The sequence below is a fragment of the Saccostrea echinata genome, unplaced genomic scaffold, assembly GCF_033153115.1.
Source record: "Saccostrea echinata isolate AGI-Se365-2 ecotype Australia unplaced genomic scaffold, CSIRO_AGI_Sech_v1 ptg000030l, whole genome shotgun sequence".
Classification (NCBI taxonomy): domain Eukaryota; kingdom Metazoa; phylum Mollusca; class Bivalvia; order Ostreida; family Ostreidae; genus Saccostrea; species Saccostrea echinata.
The window spans coordinates 11,789,652-11,807,420 of NW_026889779.1; the positions used below are offsets into that span (position 1 = coordinate 11,789,652).

At 33.8% G+C, this 17,769-nt stretch overlaps 2 protein-coding genes across 2 annotated transcripts in view; one reads left to right on the plus strand and one right to left on the minus strand.

Moving 5' to 3' along the window:
• The window catches only part of LOC133197310 (leucine-rich repeat-containing protein 24-like), a 112,763-nt gene that overhangs the window by 51,736 nt on the left and 43,258 nt on the right, over positions 1-17,769 (plus strand). The window lies entirely within an intron of this gene.
• On the minus strand, positions 2,505-6,724 carry LOC133197309 (uncharacterized). The gene has a single exon (XM_061333269.1). The coding sequence runs from the start codon at positions 6,215-6,217 to the stop codon at positions 4,379-4,381; it is 1,839 nt and encodes a 612-aa protein (XP_061189253.1). The 5' UTR covers positions 6,218-6,724; the 3' UTR covers positions 2,505-4,378.

The window sequence follows — 17,769 nt, forward strand, 5'->3', positions numbered from 1 at the left end:
TGCTGGAATGACCTTGGTTCAAGGTATTGACACACCCTCATGTCATAAACTTCTAATGTTTCTCCATAATAAAAGTTAAGGCCAGGTCACGATTGCACAGACAGACAGCTAGATGGACGGACAGACGGACAAGGTGATTCCTATATATCCCCCCAAACTTTGTGGGGGGGGGGGGGGGTATAATAAGTAACAAGAGATTCATAGAACTTATCAGTCACATGAGTATAAATGAAGCCCCTGTCAATTAAATTTTGTATGAAAAATTTAGTAATCTTGGTAGTAATTATACCCCCAGCAAATGAAGTGGGGGGGGGGGGGGGGGGGGAGGTATATAGGAATCACCTTGTCCATCTGGCTATAACTTTGTTATGGAGAAACATTAGAAGTTCATACTTGGTACAAAGATTGTTTATGACCCGAGGGTGTGTCATGACCTTGACCCAAGGTCATTTGATCAAGTTCAAAGTCATATATGGAAAAACGTTAAATCCTGTCCTGTTCATATCTTGTAATGGAGAACATGAGAAGCTCATACTCACCACAGATATTGCTTATAGCCTTAGGGTATGTACTGACTTTGACCCAAGGTCATTCCCACAAGTTCAAGGTTGCTAACAGAAAGTGTATTTTCATGTTCGGTCCATAACTCTCTTGACCCAAGGTCATTATGGCAAGTTCAAGGTCACTCACAGAAAAAAGTGTTAAATTTGTGTCCTGTTTATATTTTTTTTATAGGAAGTTCATACTTCACATGAATATTACTTATGTCTTGAAGGTGTGTCAGGTATGTCAAAACCTTGACCCAATGTCATTCTGGCAACTTCAAGGTCACAGGCAGAAAGAGTATCAAATTCATGTCAGGTCCATAACTTTCTAATGGAGAAACACTGGATGTTCAAATATGTATGACCAGAGGATGTCATATTTTTAACCACGCACATTTATGGCAAGTTCCTGGTCAAATTTCGAAAATTGTATATGGACGCTGTAAATTGCAGCGGGGGGTATAATTTTGTGAACTCACTCACCGTACCTCTAGTTAAACAAGAGGCCCAAGGGCAACATCACTCACCTGAGTACTTTGGCTACAGAAAAGCAGAAATAAGTTTGGTTTGAACATTTTAAATATATAAGTGGTCCAAACCTACCCCCCAGGCGGACATGATTTAAATAAACTTTAATCTACACTAACTGAGGATGCTTCCATATTTCTTTGACTAATCATGGTTTTAAAAGATTTTTCCCTATAGAATAATTCTATATAAATATGACTAATCATGGCTTTGCTGTTCTTGAGAAGATTTTTAAAGTTTTTTTTTCTTTTATATATTCCTATGTATAAATTTGATCCCCAAATTACAGTCCCGCCCTAGCCCCAGGGGGTCATGATTTGATTAAATTTGAATTTACACCACCTGACCATGCTTTTGTATAAATATGACTAATTATGGCTTTGCTGTTCTTGAGAGGAAGATTTTTTAAAGATATTTCCTATATATTCTTATGTATAACTTTAATGCCCTGTTCTGGCCCCGCCCTACCCAAGGGGTCATGATTTGAACAAATTTGAATCTACACTACCTGAGGATAATTCTGTATAAATATGTTTATACATATTTGCTGTTCTTGAGAAATTTTTTTTAAAAGATGCCACCAAATTTTCATGAATTCTTAATTATCTCCCCTTGAAAGAGGGCGTGGCACTTCCTGTGAACAAACTTAAATCCCCTTCACCCAAGGATGCTTTGTGGCAAGTTTGCTTGAAATTGGCCCAGTGGTTCTGGAGAAGATGATGAAATTGTAAAAAGTTTACGATCGACAAGAACGACGACGACAACGGACAAATTTTCATCAGAAAAGCTCAATTGAGCCTTTGGCTCAGGTGAGCTAAAAATGATTTTACATGTACTAAAATCTAACAAAGTTCAATACATATTTACAACTTTTTAAAATATGTATTGAAACTTAGAAGGTAAGAAAAGATTGTCCTACAAATTATCGTGTCTAAGAAAGACAAAATCTGTTAATGGCAGGGAACTTTGTTATAGATAGGCTCAATATACAACTTAATAAAGACATACATAATATTTACTTCGACATAAGACAAAAAAAAATGTGTGAAAAATTACTTTGATACCTGCATTTTACCGAGGCAATTACCACTCCAATCCTCTAGACAATTTGTGTTCTGTAAACATATTTTGTTTATTATAGAAATGTTGATTAAAAAGCCAGGGAAACTGCTTATTATTTTAATGTACTTGTATAAACATAATAAGATAAAGTAAAACCTATGTATTTCCAATGTCCACTAAAAACAGGTATGGTGATGTACAGGAACTTTAAAACCAAGTGCTCATATTTAAAAAATTATAAAACCAAGTGCTCATAATTTTTTGAGAAGAAAAAAAGTTGATCCCCACACATGACCCGGAACCATAATTACAGATATCCGAATTCCAGCCCTGTTTTTGATTTATTATTGTTAATAAATTACAAGTTCATTATTTTTACCCTTTTTATTCAATTTCAGCAGAAGTAAAGATATTTTTTACAGTGAAACATCAAAATAATGTACACTAAATGACAAATTTAATCCTAATGTAACATGAAGCCTTTTGTACTTATCTTACATGCAGAACATGGATAGGTTAATACATATAGTATGAAATAAAACAAATGCAATGAGATCCATGCTGCCAATGGATATAAATTCTAGAATGGAAATGATAGAATCGCTATGGTAATCATTTCTCATCCAAAAATCACATATTTTCAAAGAATGCAGTGTTATGTGTGATAAAAAAATTATCACATTACGACTAATTAACAGTTTAAGATTAAATTATAACTTTTGTTTCAGTGCGAAAAGTCCCCCCTTTCAAAAAAGTGGCCCAAGGGCCACATCACTCACATGAAAATCCAATCTCTTTTGACATATTGCTATCTAGCTTTACTAGATCAAGTATGACTTTAACAGCATGTTTAAATGCACACTAATTTTAGGGAAACATTAATGATACTTATCTCAAAAATGTACCAGTAAATTTCATACTAGTTTGCTTCCTGTTCAATTTTACAAAAAAATTGCCATCATTTTTTGCAGAACTTTGTTCTATGACCCCAAGCAAGTATGATATAATAAATCTGAAACATCTATACACTAGCTTTCTTTTATACCAGTTTCACATCATTTGCTTAATATATTCTTTAATAAGTAAAATTTCAATGAAACATCCTTTACCCCCCCGACAGGTGTAATGATACATGTATGACTAAATTACACTACACAAATAGCTTGCTTCCACATTACTTTCCTTTATACTTTAAATAATTATTTCATCCACATTTTCTTCACAAGGATTTTCCCAATCATTTCTCTTATTAGGGATCCTTCCTGATCTGGGGGGGGGGGGGGGGGCATCAATCCCTAATCATAAAATACTGATACATGTATGGATTATATATATACCGTATATTTCTCACCTTAGATTCTTGCTTTGAGAGAAAATACAAGAGGCCAAGATGTCTTATCAACCACCTGAGTATCAGTCCATCTTTTTGATTGTGTAATTCAGTTTTAATTATTTAGCTTTAGTATTGTCATAATTGTGCATACATGAGCTCTTATTACATTTTCACCATATGACAATATAAGCCTCACCTTGAAGCATAAATCCCTGAGGCAGGGGTAAAAAAATTCACAACTTATAACCAAGTATTCAGATTATCCTTCACTACTGTGCCAATAATACAAGAAGATTTTTTAGAAATTTAATAGATGTTCATGATATGTTCTTATATGCCCCTCCCTGAACCCAACCCATGGGCTATGAATTTTATAATTTTGGTTGCAGGGTTTATGGACATTTTAAACATGCATGGACTTTATAACCATATTTTATTTATAAATCTGAAATACATGTACATGTATGTGTGGGAGTCGAGAAGATTTTCTTACATTTCATACACGTACATTCTCACTATATTATCATATTGGTCTTGCCCTAGAGTCTGAAGCCCTGCCCCAGGGGTCATGATAAGTACAATTTTGGTAGTTCTTAAAATTGGTCAAATTTTGGCTTGGTCCTTTAGAGCCCCTAGGATGCAAGCTTCATAAAATTTACAATTTATGTTTCTCTTACCCCAAGATACTTAATACCAATTTGAAAAGAATTGGCCATGTAGTTTTCAAGAAATTAAAAATGTTCAATTTTTAATGAATGATGCACGTCAAACAGACAGGAACAAATTGCAATAGGTTACCCGTGCAACTCAAGTGACCTAAATTTGACAGAAAATGATCAACCTCAGATATTAGCTACTTTGTATACATGTATCAGACAGCTTATCCAAGGCAACAGTTCACCTAAAAGACTCAGGTGAACCTGACAAGTTCCAAGTAAAAATCATAAAGAAGGTAGTTTTTCTGTAGCAGTAATTCTTCTGTTCCATCCAAGTTAAGCACAGAAATGTTTTTAAACGCACACCTTGTCAATGTACAGGACTCTTTATTCCTGCTTGCAACAATAACAACAGCATGAACTACAATATCTTCATTCACAAAAAGTTGTTTCACTATATTCAAAGCTTGACCAAGGGTATCACCTCGATGCATTGCACCAGTTGCCACTTGAACAAGGTACAATGTTTTTTCCTGAACTTTAACCTTTTTACATGATGTACATCCCTCCCCTTCTTCTCCACAGCCACCATAAAAGACAAAGTAGTCTACTCCCATAAAATTTGGTATCTGGGGATATACCAAAAACCTATCAAATGACTTTGAGAGTTGTTTTATAAAAAGTGAAAATAATGCAACACTTCTTTCATGACCTTTTAGATTTTGTGGTATATCTTGATAGTATGCAGATAAGTCTTTTCCATCTCGTTCAAAGAAATTTTCAGCAGGAGTGGATGCTACTTTCCAAGGTGTTTGCAACACTTTTTGCTTTTTCTGTGATGGCTGATACAATGTTTCATTACCACTGGAAAATGGCAAAAGTACAGATTTACACACTTTTTGACACTCAACAAACATTTTTTCAAACTCCTTTCTTGCTCCACCATGCTGAAACATAATTGGCAAAATTTTATCAAAACCAACAGTTTTTGCAATACGTAACATCTGTTCTAAATCATAAGGAAACCTTTCTCGCCAACAGTTTGCCAAGTTAGGAATCAGATGTTGAATTTTTACACAGACATCACCAACACCCAAACCCATCCTTGCATATTCAAGATTACTTTGCAGATCATCTGTTTGAATTTTGTAACGCTCAACTTCAAATATGTTGATCCCTATCTTTATTTCCTGTGCCCATTCCCCTTTCATGACGATTTCATTTCTGTTTGGAATAAAATGAAGGAGAACAGCAGTGTGGAGCTGAAACTTGGCATACTCATTATTTTCACAACTTTTACAATTAATGATTTTATGTTGTTTCTCTTTTGTATACTGTGCAAAAGCATCTACAACTGTTCCATCTGTTCTGGTGTACATATCCTCTAACACACTATTCAACAATTTAGGTGTCATTATGTACTCCTTTGAAAATTCATCATAAACTTCCTTTCCTTTGTCTAAAAGGCCCAATCGCTGCCCATAATTCTTATCCTCCTTGTCTTTTTTCGATATAAGGTATTCCAAGGACCCCTTCCATATGTTAAGAAAAGAGTCTTCATCAAGCTGAAATTTCCTTCCAAATTCCATAAATTTATGTGCACTTGCGGTGAAACCTGTTTCAATGAGAATAAACTTTGGATCTTCAACTTGCCGTTCCACAATTCTTTTAATTTTTTCTAGATAGTGTGTATTATAGAGGGTTAAATGATCTACAATAACACAGTCCTTATCTTCAAACTTCTTAGAATAAGCAACAAAAGATTCCAAATCTTCATCTCTCTTTTCAATTTTGTTTAAGTCAACATAATGAACTGAAAGGTCACCATTTTCTCGACAACTAAAAACATAGTAAATTGCTGATGATGTTTTCCCTAAACCCTCAATTCCATTCAAATAGATCCAGGTACTTTTTGTTGCTCTGTAATCCTTTAATTTCTCAAGAAACTCTTCATGAAATTTTGTTTTGATAAAGTATCTTCCCTCTTTAAAGTCAGATACACTGGCAAAAAAGTTGCCCTCTTTATCGTCATGCACATGTCTTAGAACACTTGCTTCAAATTCCTGAATCTGAAAAATAAATTGAGATAACATGTATACTAATAACTCGTGTTTGATATAGGAACACAAGGGCTTTCAGAAAGATTAGAAACAGATGGTACTTTTATATCAAGAAGCCCATTGGACACAGTGCTCACCTGAGTCAACATGACCCCGCTGTTCTTCATCAGCAGATTTTTAACACAATAAATTTTGTAAAAGTTTGATTGCTTTTGTGACCCCACCCTACCCCCAGGTGTCATGATTTCAACAAACTTGAATCTAAACTATCTGAAGATGCTTCCATATCAATGTGACTAATTGTGGCTTTGCTGTTGTTGAGGAGAGGATTTTTAGATTTTTTCCCCCTATATATTCCTTTGTTATACCTTTAAAAAGTGGTTCCTATATTAATCTATACTTACAAACAATGGGCCAAAGGGCCTTAACGGTCACCTGAGTATAATACAACTCTGTTAAGGATCCATAGAATGACAATTTCATAATTATATGATAAAGCAAAATAAACTGATAGGGCGAACGTTTTTTTATTAATTGGATTACAGATCCGCCGACCGTATTTTTTTTACTTTTAGAAAAAAATAAAAATGCAAATTTCCACATTATTTTTTTTCTAACCGACAATAAAAATTGCTATGTATTAAAAAAAAAACCAAAAATTAATTCTGCCTCTATAAAATTATGTTTAATGTATAGATAAATTGATTTCTTTCACAGATTACCGAACTGAAATGTGTACTTTCAGTTTTTATTTAGCAGACAGGAACAACTAGAACTGTCCAAAAGGGACAAATACCCCCTGCTGGGTTTTTTCAGAGAAGGTACCAAATCACTAATGTTTTCTAGATGTGAGAGGTGTTCACAATTTGCTTAAACATTTAGAGTGAAAATTTAATTACTCATTATATTTTTTTAATGAATGAAACTAAGGTGCAGCCTAATAAAACATCAATACTAATAATTAGTGTTTTTTATTACACTGAAAAAATAGTTTGCAACTATCTGTCATCTTTGTGAGACATGACACTCTACAAATTAATTGTTGAAAAAAAAAATATCATAATTACTTAAACAAAATCAAATTGATCTTAATACATTTTATATCAAACTCATTTTAAAAATAAATGGCTGGTTCCAGTAACTATGTATTTTGACAGACATAAATTACAATTAAGAGACTTAGACAACAGGGATCTTTATTTCTTTCTGCCCATTTCCCAGGAGATATAGAAAAGACCTGCTTGATCAGAGATGCCCTAACAGCTTCCCACACTGAACTCATTAATTAATCTTTAACTGGATGCATGTCCACTCATTACTCCCAAGGGACAAATGGATTTACACTATCTGCTGTGTAATGTAAAAACTGTTTTTAATACTTCGTGATTTTTTTTTTAGTTCTAATGAGTAGTTTTAAGCTTTCACATTTTTGTACAGATGTTCTAGATTCTATATCTCAAACCTTAGACATGAGACCCGAAATGACTATGTCAATAAAAATGAAAAAAAAAAACACCTGTAAAATGCATCAAAAATCATCAAATAATGTTGAAAATACCAGGTGCACATCTTCATATGGTAAATAATAAGTGTACAAATTTTCATACAAATCTATGCAACAGTTTCCAAGAAATGGTCCGGACAAAATCTCGTCTACAGACAGACGGACAGACAGACAGACGGACAAGCTGATTCCAATATACCCCCCCCCCAAACTTCGTTTGCGGGGGGTATAAACAAACATACGTTAGTATTTTAGCTACTGACATAAAGCAGGGTACAGAATATACAACCCTGCATAAATCAAACTGTTTATGGCTTATCCTTTACGACTAGGATGGTTCTATTGTGTGTCATCTACCATACGGATGTATATTCATTGTCACAACACAAAATATCCACAGGGGCTTGTCATGTAATATTTACCTTTAAATATAGTTATCCCAGGGCTCGACATTAACTTTTTTTCCTACTTGTCCATTCGGACAAGTGACCAAGACATTCACTTGTCCGAACTTCAACTTCACTTGTCCGAAAAATTTTCAATAAAGATCTAATACTGTCAACTTGAAAACTAAAATGAATTCCATTACATGTGCTTGATTGATTCATGATGTTATTGATAAATACAACAAACACATAACACAAAATTTTATCTAGACATGAATTCAATTCAAATTTTTGTCCCCCTTCACTCATAGATGCTATGTGCCAAAATTAATTGAAATTGATTCCGCAGTTCCAGAGAAGAAGCTGAAAACATTCAAATGTTAATGCACGACACACAATACACGACGGACAAAAACAGATAGCAATAGGTCACCTGAGTGACTCAGGTGACCTAAGAAGTTTATCTTTTCCAATATTTTACTGAGCGGTCACAAAAAAATCGATGTTTGACCGCAGAGCAAGGTATTGGACCTGTCGATTAGATATTGGTCCACTTATATCACACTGTGGGTGGGATCAGCTAAATCTTATTTGCATTCGTAGGTGTTAGACAGTGACAGAGTTGACCGAGTTTTATCTCAGTGCGGGTGAAGGAAATTTACATCATGGAAGCAAATACAAGATACATCAAGGACCAACCTAGGGGGCAACTTGGGCGAAATAGTCACCCTGTGGCTTAAAACTTCACCAGATTTTCAATCTCGAGAGAAGTTTCAGTCGCCTTGCTTTTTTCATTTACTATCATAAAATCATTTCCCTTGATTTAATTAGAGAGGAAAATGTATTAAATAGTCCTTCATAAAGCCGTTTTCACAGCAGTAGTTCTGAAAATCTCAGCATGAAGATCTTCGAGCCATAAAAGTTAGTGATGCAACACATCTGGTAAATGACCACTGATGTTTTGTAATTAGTTATTAAATCATTCTAATGCCATTTAAGACACCTAAATATTGTATAGTGATCATAAAAACAATTACAGTTATCATGATAGTTTGTCAATGAGCTAACTGTACATACATGCATTACGGCTATAAATAGATCAGGGTTAGACTAATATCCCTAAACGGACGAAAATGTCATTTAACTTTATTTCAATCTAGGCCAAATGAAGAAAGACATTTTCATTCATTTCAATTGTTTTAGTGTTACTACACATTATCTTTTAAGAAGACAATTGTTTTTCACAAAAAAAAAAATCATGTTCCACTAATTTGTTGTTGTTGAATTAATCATGAAATTAATGAAACTAAATAATGTTCAAATGTTTGAATGTTTGCTGCATATTGATTTTCTTCGAGATAGATTTGAGTTACAGTTTAATTACAATTGTTTAATTTATCTTACAATCAGTTTTATCAATTTTATGTCATTTTTTGGTTTTTAAGTGTTAAAAAATGGGGGGGGGGGGGGGGGGGGGCTAGTAAAGTCGTTAATCAACAGAATATCAAGTCTCCCTAATTTGCTTTAAGGGAGAAGTGAAGTCTTCTTAAACTTTGGGTCTAGGTTGGTCCCTGATACATAATAATAAAAACTAGATATCATTGAGATGGTGGCCATCTCAAAGGGCCCCGCTTTCAGCAACGAACATGAAAATGTAAGGTAGCTGAAAAGGGTTTATTTTGAAGAGGAACATTTGTGTACTATTAAGGGATGTGTTGTTTGAGTCTAAAGGGCTTCTATCTCATCCTTGTTATAATAAAAAATGGCACAAAAGTTCATTAACTTGCTATCCTTTTCGAAGAAAATACCTGTGTAGAAATGTTGCATGGTATTTCTCATTGATGTTGTGGCATTGTTGGTGGATGAAACATGGCATATTAGGTATTGATAGAATGTCAATTTTATAAGCTTTCATGAGCATTAATTGTTTTTGATAACCTTATATATTTATTAGTTATGACTGCATTTGTAGTCCCCTACAATTTGGGGTATTTTGAACCACGAGTGTACATGACCGCAGCTATGCACTTGTTATGTGTCAGATATACTTATAACATTGGTTTTCTTAAATGTAAGGGGTATGAAAGTAATGATTTGACAAAGCAAGAGCTAATAAAACTAGCCAGGGTATTCACTTGATCAGTGTTGATCCTAGCTTTTGTCATACAAATACGGACATGCATGTGTACACATATTTGTACAAGTTTGTGTATGTGCAAGTTATGCAGTGATATATGTCATACTTGATAATAGTGATATTTAAATATGAGTTGGTTTAATTCCTTTTCATACATTTATTTATTATCATCATCATTATTATTTTACCATTACCGTTATTCTGTTGATAATTGCTTTTCTGCACGATCTGCTTCTGAGAATGCCGTTTTATAGTGCGACGATAGAGGGGGGCTTTAATAACTTTAAAATAAACAAGAACAATCAACAATAAAATAATTCTTTTTATTTTTGGAGACTTTTAGTAAACAATACCAACTAATTCATTAATTATTATGTTGTTATCTGACCGTTTTTAACCCATTTATTTCGTGATTCGAAATACCTGGAAATGACCTGCAATGATGTAATTATAACCCCTGTCAAGGTTGTTGTATCGAAGACTCGCCTTATAAAGTAGATCTGATTTTTCATAGAATATGCTTTCCTTTCATACCAAACAACAATTTATAAACTTCATAAAATCATTTGCAGTCAAAATGTAAAGGGTGATTCCGAATACCCTAAATGACAGAACTTCAATGGTAAGAATTGGTCCTACTCCAGTAGCGAGTGTCTCGTTTAACGGGGATTTTAAGTTACCTAGGACTACAGTGTATCAAAAATCTATAAGAATAGATTCATGAAATATATTAAAGAGTCTCTGCTGAACATTTTGAATTTATATTACAAAGTAATTATCTTATGTACATTAGCGTGAAATTTAAGAAAACTGGGTTAATATCCTATCCACTGTAGTAGATACACAGGCATCATCACTTTACTTAAACCTACGTGATTTCAAGAAATGAAAGCTCAACTATTTCTCAGTACTAAATGCTTAAAACATCCCTCTCTTTCCTCTTTATTAACGGTAAAAGTAAAAGAGGCCCATAACACAACAAAATAGAAAAAAACGCCATTTTGAAATTCTACATATACTGATGAATAGGTTGGGCACAGTTCCTTTTTCGAGAAGTATTAAAATAAAACGGGATTATTCCTCTTTTCAGTAATAAAAAACATTACTGTAAACGGGAATTTTTGTCATATTTTTAAAATAATGCCCCAAATCCATTTATTAAATAAAAAGTGCATGAAAAATACGATGTGATGTATTTAAAATTTATTAAACCAACCTCGCTGACAAAAAAATTCGGTCCTTTAGTACTGCAGACAGGAGTAAGATGAGATTTAATCGTACGACATCATGAGTATTCCTCAAACGCTGTGAATATTTCCCTTATAAGTTATGTTATTATTTGTTCAAAAACGGAAAAATTCATAGCTTCGTTTCGTGGAGGTGACATCTTTTGAACATGCATAGGAATTTAAACTCATGTGCAGCAGTAGTCCATGACTTTTACTTTAATTTTCCCTGTTTATAAATGATACGAAAAGTATGGAATCTTATAAGGGCATTCATGCTAAACCCATCTTTGAAAGACAATCTTTTAAAATTTAATATTTCAAATAACTATTTTAATCTGTAAAAGAAGCAGTGGTATAAAATATTATTTTTTACGATGTCTTTGAAAGAAATGATATAAAATTAAATTAGAACGAATAATTTCATGAACGAGTTAGCAATTGCTGAACGTATTCAATCTAGATAAGCTTCCGTAAGAAATTTATATCGTAGAAATATTTCATCACTCTTTTTCAGAACTTTGCAGCGATAAATATTGTAGTTTTGAACATACATACACTTAATAGACTCTAAGTATTTAGACGATGTGAAAACATTCTTGCACTTAATCTTTTATTCAAAGCAAACACGAGAATAAAGGGTAAACGAGTGAAAATTCCCGTTTACAGTAATGTTTTTAATTACTGAAAAGAGGAATAATCCCGTTTCATAGTAATACTTCCTCGAAAAAGGAACTGTGCCCAACCTGATGAATGATCGTGATAATCATAGTTGTCGCTGTATAAATTCTTGCGGTTCATAATTGACATATTTCATAAAAGTATACTTACCACTTTCATCATTTCCACCTGTTCTCGTCCGTTGAAACAAGTAGCTTCTTCATATTGCGGAATGGCAAATGAACAAAACGAAAGCGGAAAACCGAGAGTTGTCGTTCGTATATTCTATGTCCAGATGGGCAATCTTGGTTAGATACGATAAGCAATAAAAGCAGAGCATAGCTATAGATCAAGAAAAAGTAAGTTCTCAACAGTAAAACATTTGTGGAAAATATCATAATTATAGTGCATATATTTCATTTTTTAAAAAAAGTTTATATTTTTTTCAGTCTTCAGTTTTCAATAAATCATAATTATTTCATGGGCAATCCACCCTCCCCCTTTCTGATGAACTCTCAGAAAATTGACCACCTTTAAGGTGGTGTAACCAGAGGTGGATCCAGCATCCCCAATCCCCGTTTGAGACAGGTTTTTTTCTTTTTTTGCTCATTCTTCTTTTTGTTTTATGACAATCCTCAGACCCACGACTGTTGCATCGTCTCAAGCCATGGGCCGGAGTCCGCATATACATGTAGCTCTCTCCAGAATGGGAGAGGATCGTACATTTTGGCTGTGGTTTGCGATGATGCGACTGTTGCTGCCCCCCCCCCCCCTCGTTCTAAAATGTCTGGATCCGCCACTCCTAATCTAAATAATCAGGGACCGTTTTTCCGAAGGGGGGGGGGGGGAGTTCTAGCTGAAATCTTGATTTTGAATTGTGCATAAATACATAATAAGATTAGGCATGCTATTTATCATATTGTTAGGAGTGAATTTAATACGGCAAAGAAGAACCAGCAGGAATATTCTGAAATGAAAGAATTTTATTATCCGTTATACATGTAGGTTCAACTTTTATCAGTTATTTTTTATACTTTCAATAAAAGTCATATTAACATTTAAAAAAATGTATATATTCGCCATGCACTGGCAGCTTTGTACATATCACAGTACATGTATTTGCTTTTCAAGTGTTTGTTTATATGAACAAAAAAACAAAAAACAAAAATGATCCATGATTCAGAATTCTTCAACTTTGGCATGATATCACATATGTATTTAAGGCCCTGTCCTTATATCAATTAATAAACTATCACCCTCTTTCCCATTTCATATATCAAAATAAAGTAGAGACTTAGTGCTTTCATTTCCTATAACAACATTTCTTTTTGAGAATCCAGGTATTGGAAAACAGGCTTTGAGAAAATGCAATGTTCTGGAATTTTGCAGAAAACATGCGAATTTGACTACCTTCAGCAAAGAATTAAAATATAAGCACAGTCCACAAACCAAAAATTAAAACGTTTTGAGATCTGCAGAAACAGATCTTTCATTATGTAATTGCATATTTTGGATCAGAGGTTGTGCTCTACATGAAATATTGAAAAAATACTTCAACTTTTGGCCATTTTTAAGGGAATTTACCAGATATGGGGAAAATGATGCATTTTATGACGTCATAATGCATTGACTAAAGGGAAACTTACGTCATGTTCAATAGATACATGATCCCCAACAGTCCAAGTGATAAATACTGCATTTTCAACCTAAACTGAGCAGTTTTGATTTTTTCCAGAAATTCTCAGGGCCAAAAAAAGCCCTAAGTGGCTCTTGCTCTTTATAGATAAATTTGCATTGGCTGAAGACGTCATAAAAAAATCCGAACAATGAAAGAAATAAAAAATGAAATCATCCTGTCATGTTGATTTTTCAAAACATTTTGATGAGAATCTAGGATTTTTTTTTTAGTATGACTTTAGGGTTGAACTTTTTCAATTTCATTCTTGGTGTGTGTATGTAAATTAACCTTTTAGGTGACTTCTTGCTATCTGTTTTCGTCCGTTGTCGTGTGTTAACATTTGAACATTTTCAGTTTCTTCTCTGCAACCGCTCAATCAATTTCAACCAATTCTGGCACAAAGTATCTATGGGTGAAGGGGAACAAAAATTATGAATTTCATGGTCCCTGCCCCCCTGGGGCCTGAGGCGTGGGGCCAAAACCACTAAAATTAATGCTATCTTTAAAAATCTACTTCTTTACTCCTGGACATCAAGCAGTCGAACTGTTGGCATGAATGTAATAAGCATTGAGTCTGCTACCAAAATTGTGATATTCATGGCCCTAGGGTCAGGGATTCTAGTGCTAGGGTGGGGATATATAGATTATATAGTGAAAATGCATTAATTCTAGAAAATCTTCTCCTCTGCTCCTTGGTATTAAGCAAATTAACTACATGTACATACATAGTTATGATGAGGAAGGGTGCCTCTTCTAAAATTTTGAATTTCATGGCCCCAGAGTCAGGGGTTCTGGTGTTAGGGCAGGGCTCTATTGATTATAATGTGAAAATGCATTAATTCTTTGAAAATCCTTTTCTCTGCTCCTGGGTAATAAACAAACTTACTACACACAGTAAAACTCGGTTATAACGAAGTCACTGGGACCTATGAAATTACTTCGCTATAGCGTAATTCGTTATATCCGTATAAGAAATTCATTAAATCTATATAACTCGGGATCCAAGATAACTTCGCTATCTCCGTGAGTTCGCGATATCCATGTTTGTACTAAACAAGTTTTACTGTACATAGTTATGATCAGCAAGGGCCATTCTTCCAGAATTGTGAATTTCAAGGCCCCTGGATCAGGGGTACCATGGGGCGGGGGGGGGGGGGGGGGGCTTTAACTATATCCTTAAAATGAATAAATGCTTTGAAATCTGCTCCTTGATATTAATCAAACATTTATGATGAGCAAGGGTGCCTTTTCCAAAATTATAAATTGTGTGAACCTAGGGTCAGGGGTTCATGTGTGGTAGGGGCACTACTGATTATTGCTGAATATTACTGATTAGTTGAAATGCATTTTTTATTCCCCTACTCTGCCTATGGGTATTAAGTAACCAAACTATACATGCTAAGTGTAAAGTTTTTATGAGCAATAGTGCCTCTTTCAAAATTGTGAATGTCATCTCCTCTGGTTTAAAACATGAACCAAATTTAATTGTTGGAAAGTTGTTGGGATGCTCAGGTGAACTTTAAGGCCCATGGGCCTCTTGCATAGATAAAAAGTTTGAATACTGACATGTGAGCTCATGCATGCATATGTATATAACCTTTTTTCGCTCCTCAAGTTTCAGTTGCACCTGTTGTGAAATCGGGAACAAAGCGTGTATATGACAAACGACATACTTGTTTCTATTGTGGTGACACTTTCTCCAAGATATCATCTCACCTGCAAATAAGACATGCAGGAGAAAAATTAGTGGCTGAAATTTTGGCTAAAAAGAAAGGAGCAAAAGAAAGAAAACTGCTTTGGAAGAAACTTGGGAATATGGGAGACTTTCATTATAATGTAAAAGTAATTACAGAAAACAAAGGACATTTGATCGTTGAGAGACGACCAACAACAAAAAAGGATTCCAATGAGTTTCTACCCTGTCCCCATTATTTGGGTTTTTTTGTAAGAAGTGAACTTTGGAGACATGCTAAAGAATGTCCTTTTTGAAATCAGCAAAATGAAGATGAAAAGCCTTTGCTCTATTCAGCCCAGATTCTGCTTTCAACTTGCATGAAAATTCAGATTTGCAGGAGGAAATTCAGGAAATATTCACAGGCATGAAATCTGATGATGTCTTGAAGGCAATACAGTCTGACAACAGCTTGATATTACTTGGATCTGCAATGCTGAAAAGAGTGGGAAAAGGAAGACTACCTAATGTCAGGCAAAAGTTGCGACAGATGGGAAGCCTTTTAGTGTCCTTAAGGTGCCTGTCAACAGAGTCAGCAGTTTTTACCGATTTCATCAAACCACAGGAGTTTGACAGAGTAGTAGATGTAGTTAAAAACATATGTTCAAACCCTTCAGAGCTAACAGAAAAAGGATGTCAAAAATACAGTCTTCCTTCCCTTGCGCTAAAACTCAGACATTCCTTGAAAAGATTAGCTGAGGTAATAAGAGGAATGGCAATAAGATTTTTTTTTATATCCCATGCAAACAAATATTGGAATCTGAATCTGTGTGTTGATATGATTTTGTCTGACCCTTTTCTTCGGCATTACCTTGTTGTCCTTTTTGTTGGCCCTTCTTATAGGAAGTAAAGGCTAACAAATGCTTTTTATCCTCCTTTAGATTCTACACCCTAGTTAAAATCAGTGTTATTTTTTTCATAAATGGATTAATGGATAATATGTATCTTGTCAAACCTGCAAATATATTCTGATTAGCTTTTAATATATTTTTGCCCGTTAAACTTATAGACTTAAAACTTTAGAAGTTCCTTTCTCTCACTTCAGCAAGATTTTCATATACATGTATTCAATACTAAGTATGGCCTAATTAAAATTAAAATAATAATAAGAAACAGAGTAAAAACAATATGTTCCCAAACTTCATTTGGGGAACATAATAATAGAATGTACAGAAAAATTTTCAATGAGATTCAAATGAAGTCTGCATGCACACGGTCAAGGAAATCTATTTAAATTGTCTTTTTCATACAACAGTCAGCATAATAATAACAATAGTGTTGTACTTTGCATGCACTATGCCTAAATAGTAGTCAGGGTTTGACACATAGTGCACTCTTCTCCGGCTCATACACCATGTGTCAAACCCTGACTACTATTTAGGCATAGTACATGCAAAGCACAACACTATTATATAAATATATCCAGACTGTACTTAAAGTATGATAACTTACTTGAGTATCTAGACCACCCATGACTTGTTTGTTCATTATAATGCATCTTCAAATTTAAGATAATTAAATTCATAAAATTATGTTACTGACTAATTTAAAGTCTCGCAAGCTATGTGAATGAAATGAATAAATCAGTTAAATAATGCACAGTGAACCAGTTCTAACCAGATTTTTTTTTTCTAATTTTGTTTCCCTTGACATCAAGGACAACATTAAGAAAATCTGGAAAATATTAAACTAAACAAACATACTTTTTTTTTTCTTTAGGATACTGTAAATATATTACATGTGGTCAAGCATATTCTACTTTGCAATTTTGGTGGAAAGAACTTTTGCTACATACATTGTATTAAGGTACAACACTAATGTCATATGTATATGGATATACATACACATATATACAAAATATAAGAAATGCAATAAATTAGATCTTTACTATCTTGTTGAAAAATCAATTTCTGCCAAATAAATGTAAAATATAATACATTACGGTAAAATTCAAGCTACTATTACATCTTAATAAAATGTAAAACTTTGTGTGTGTGAGAGTGCATGTGTATGTATAGATTCATCTCCAATTGAGAAATAAATTTAATATTTGAAAATTCACAAGGACATGAACTAAGATGTTTCACGCTGGCACATTTCATGAAGCATGTTAGTACTTCATGATTAATATACCAGCGTGAAGTGTCGTAGTTTATGATCCTCATGAATTTTCAAAAATTAAATTTATATCTAATATTAACATTATCATCTGATGAATTGAAAAAAATTATTGCCATTTAACTGTCATTTTTAAAACAAAAA

Excerpts from the sequence above, each read along its gene's own strand:
- LOC133197309 (XM_061333269.1), bottom strand. The coding sequence starts at position 6,217 with ATGTTATCTCAATTTATTTTTCAGATTCAGGAATTTGAAGCAAGTGTT.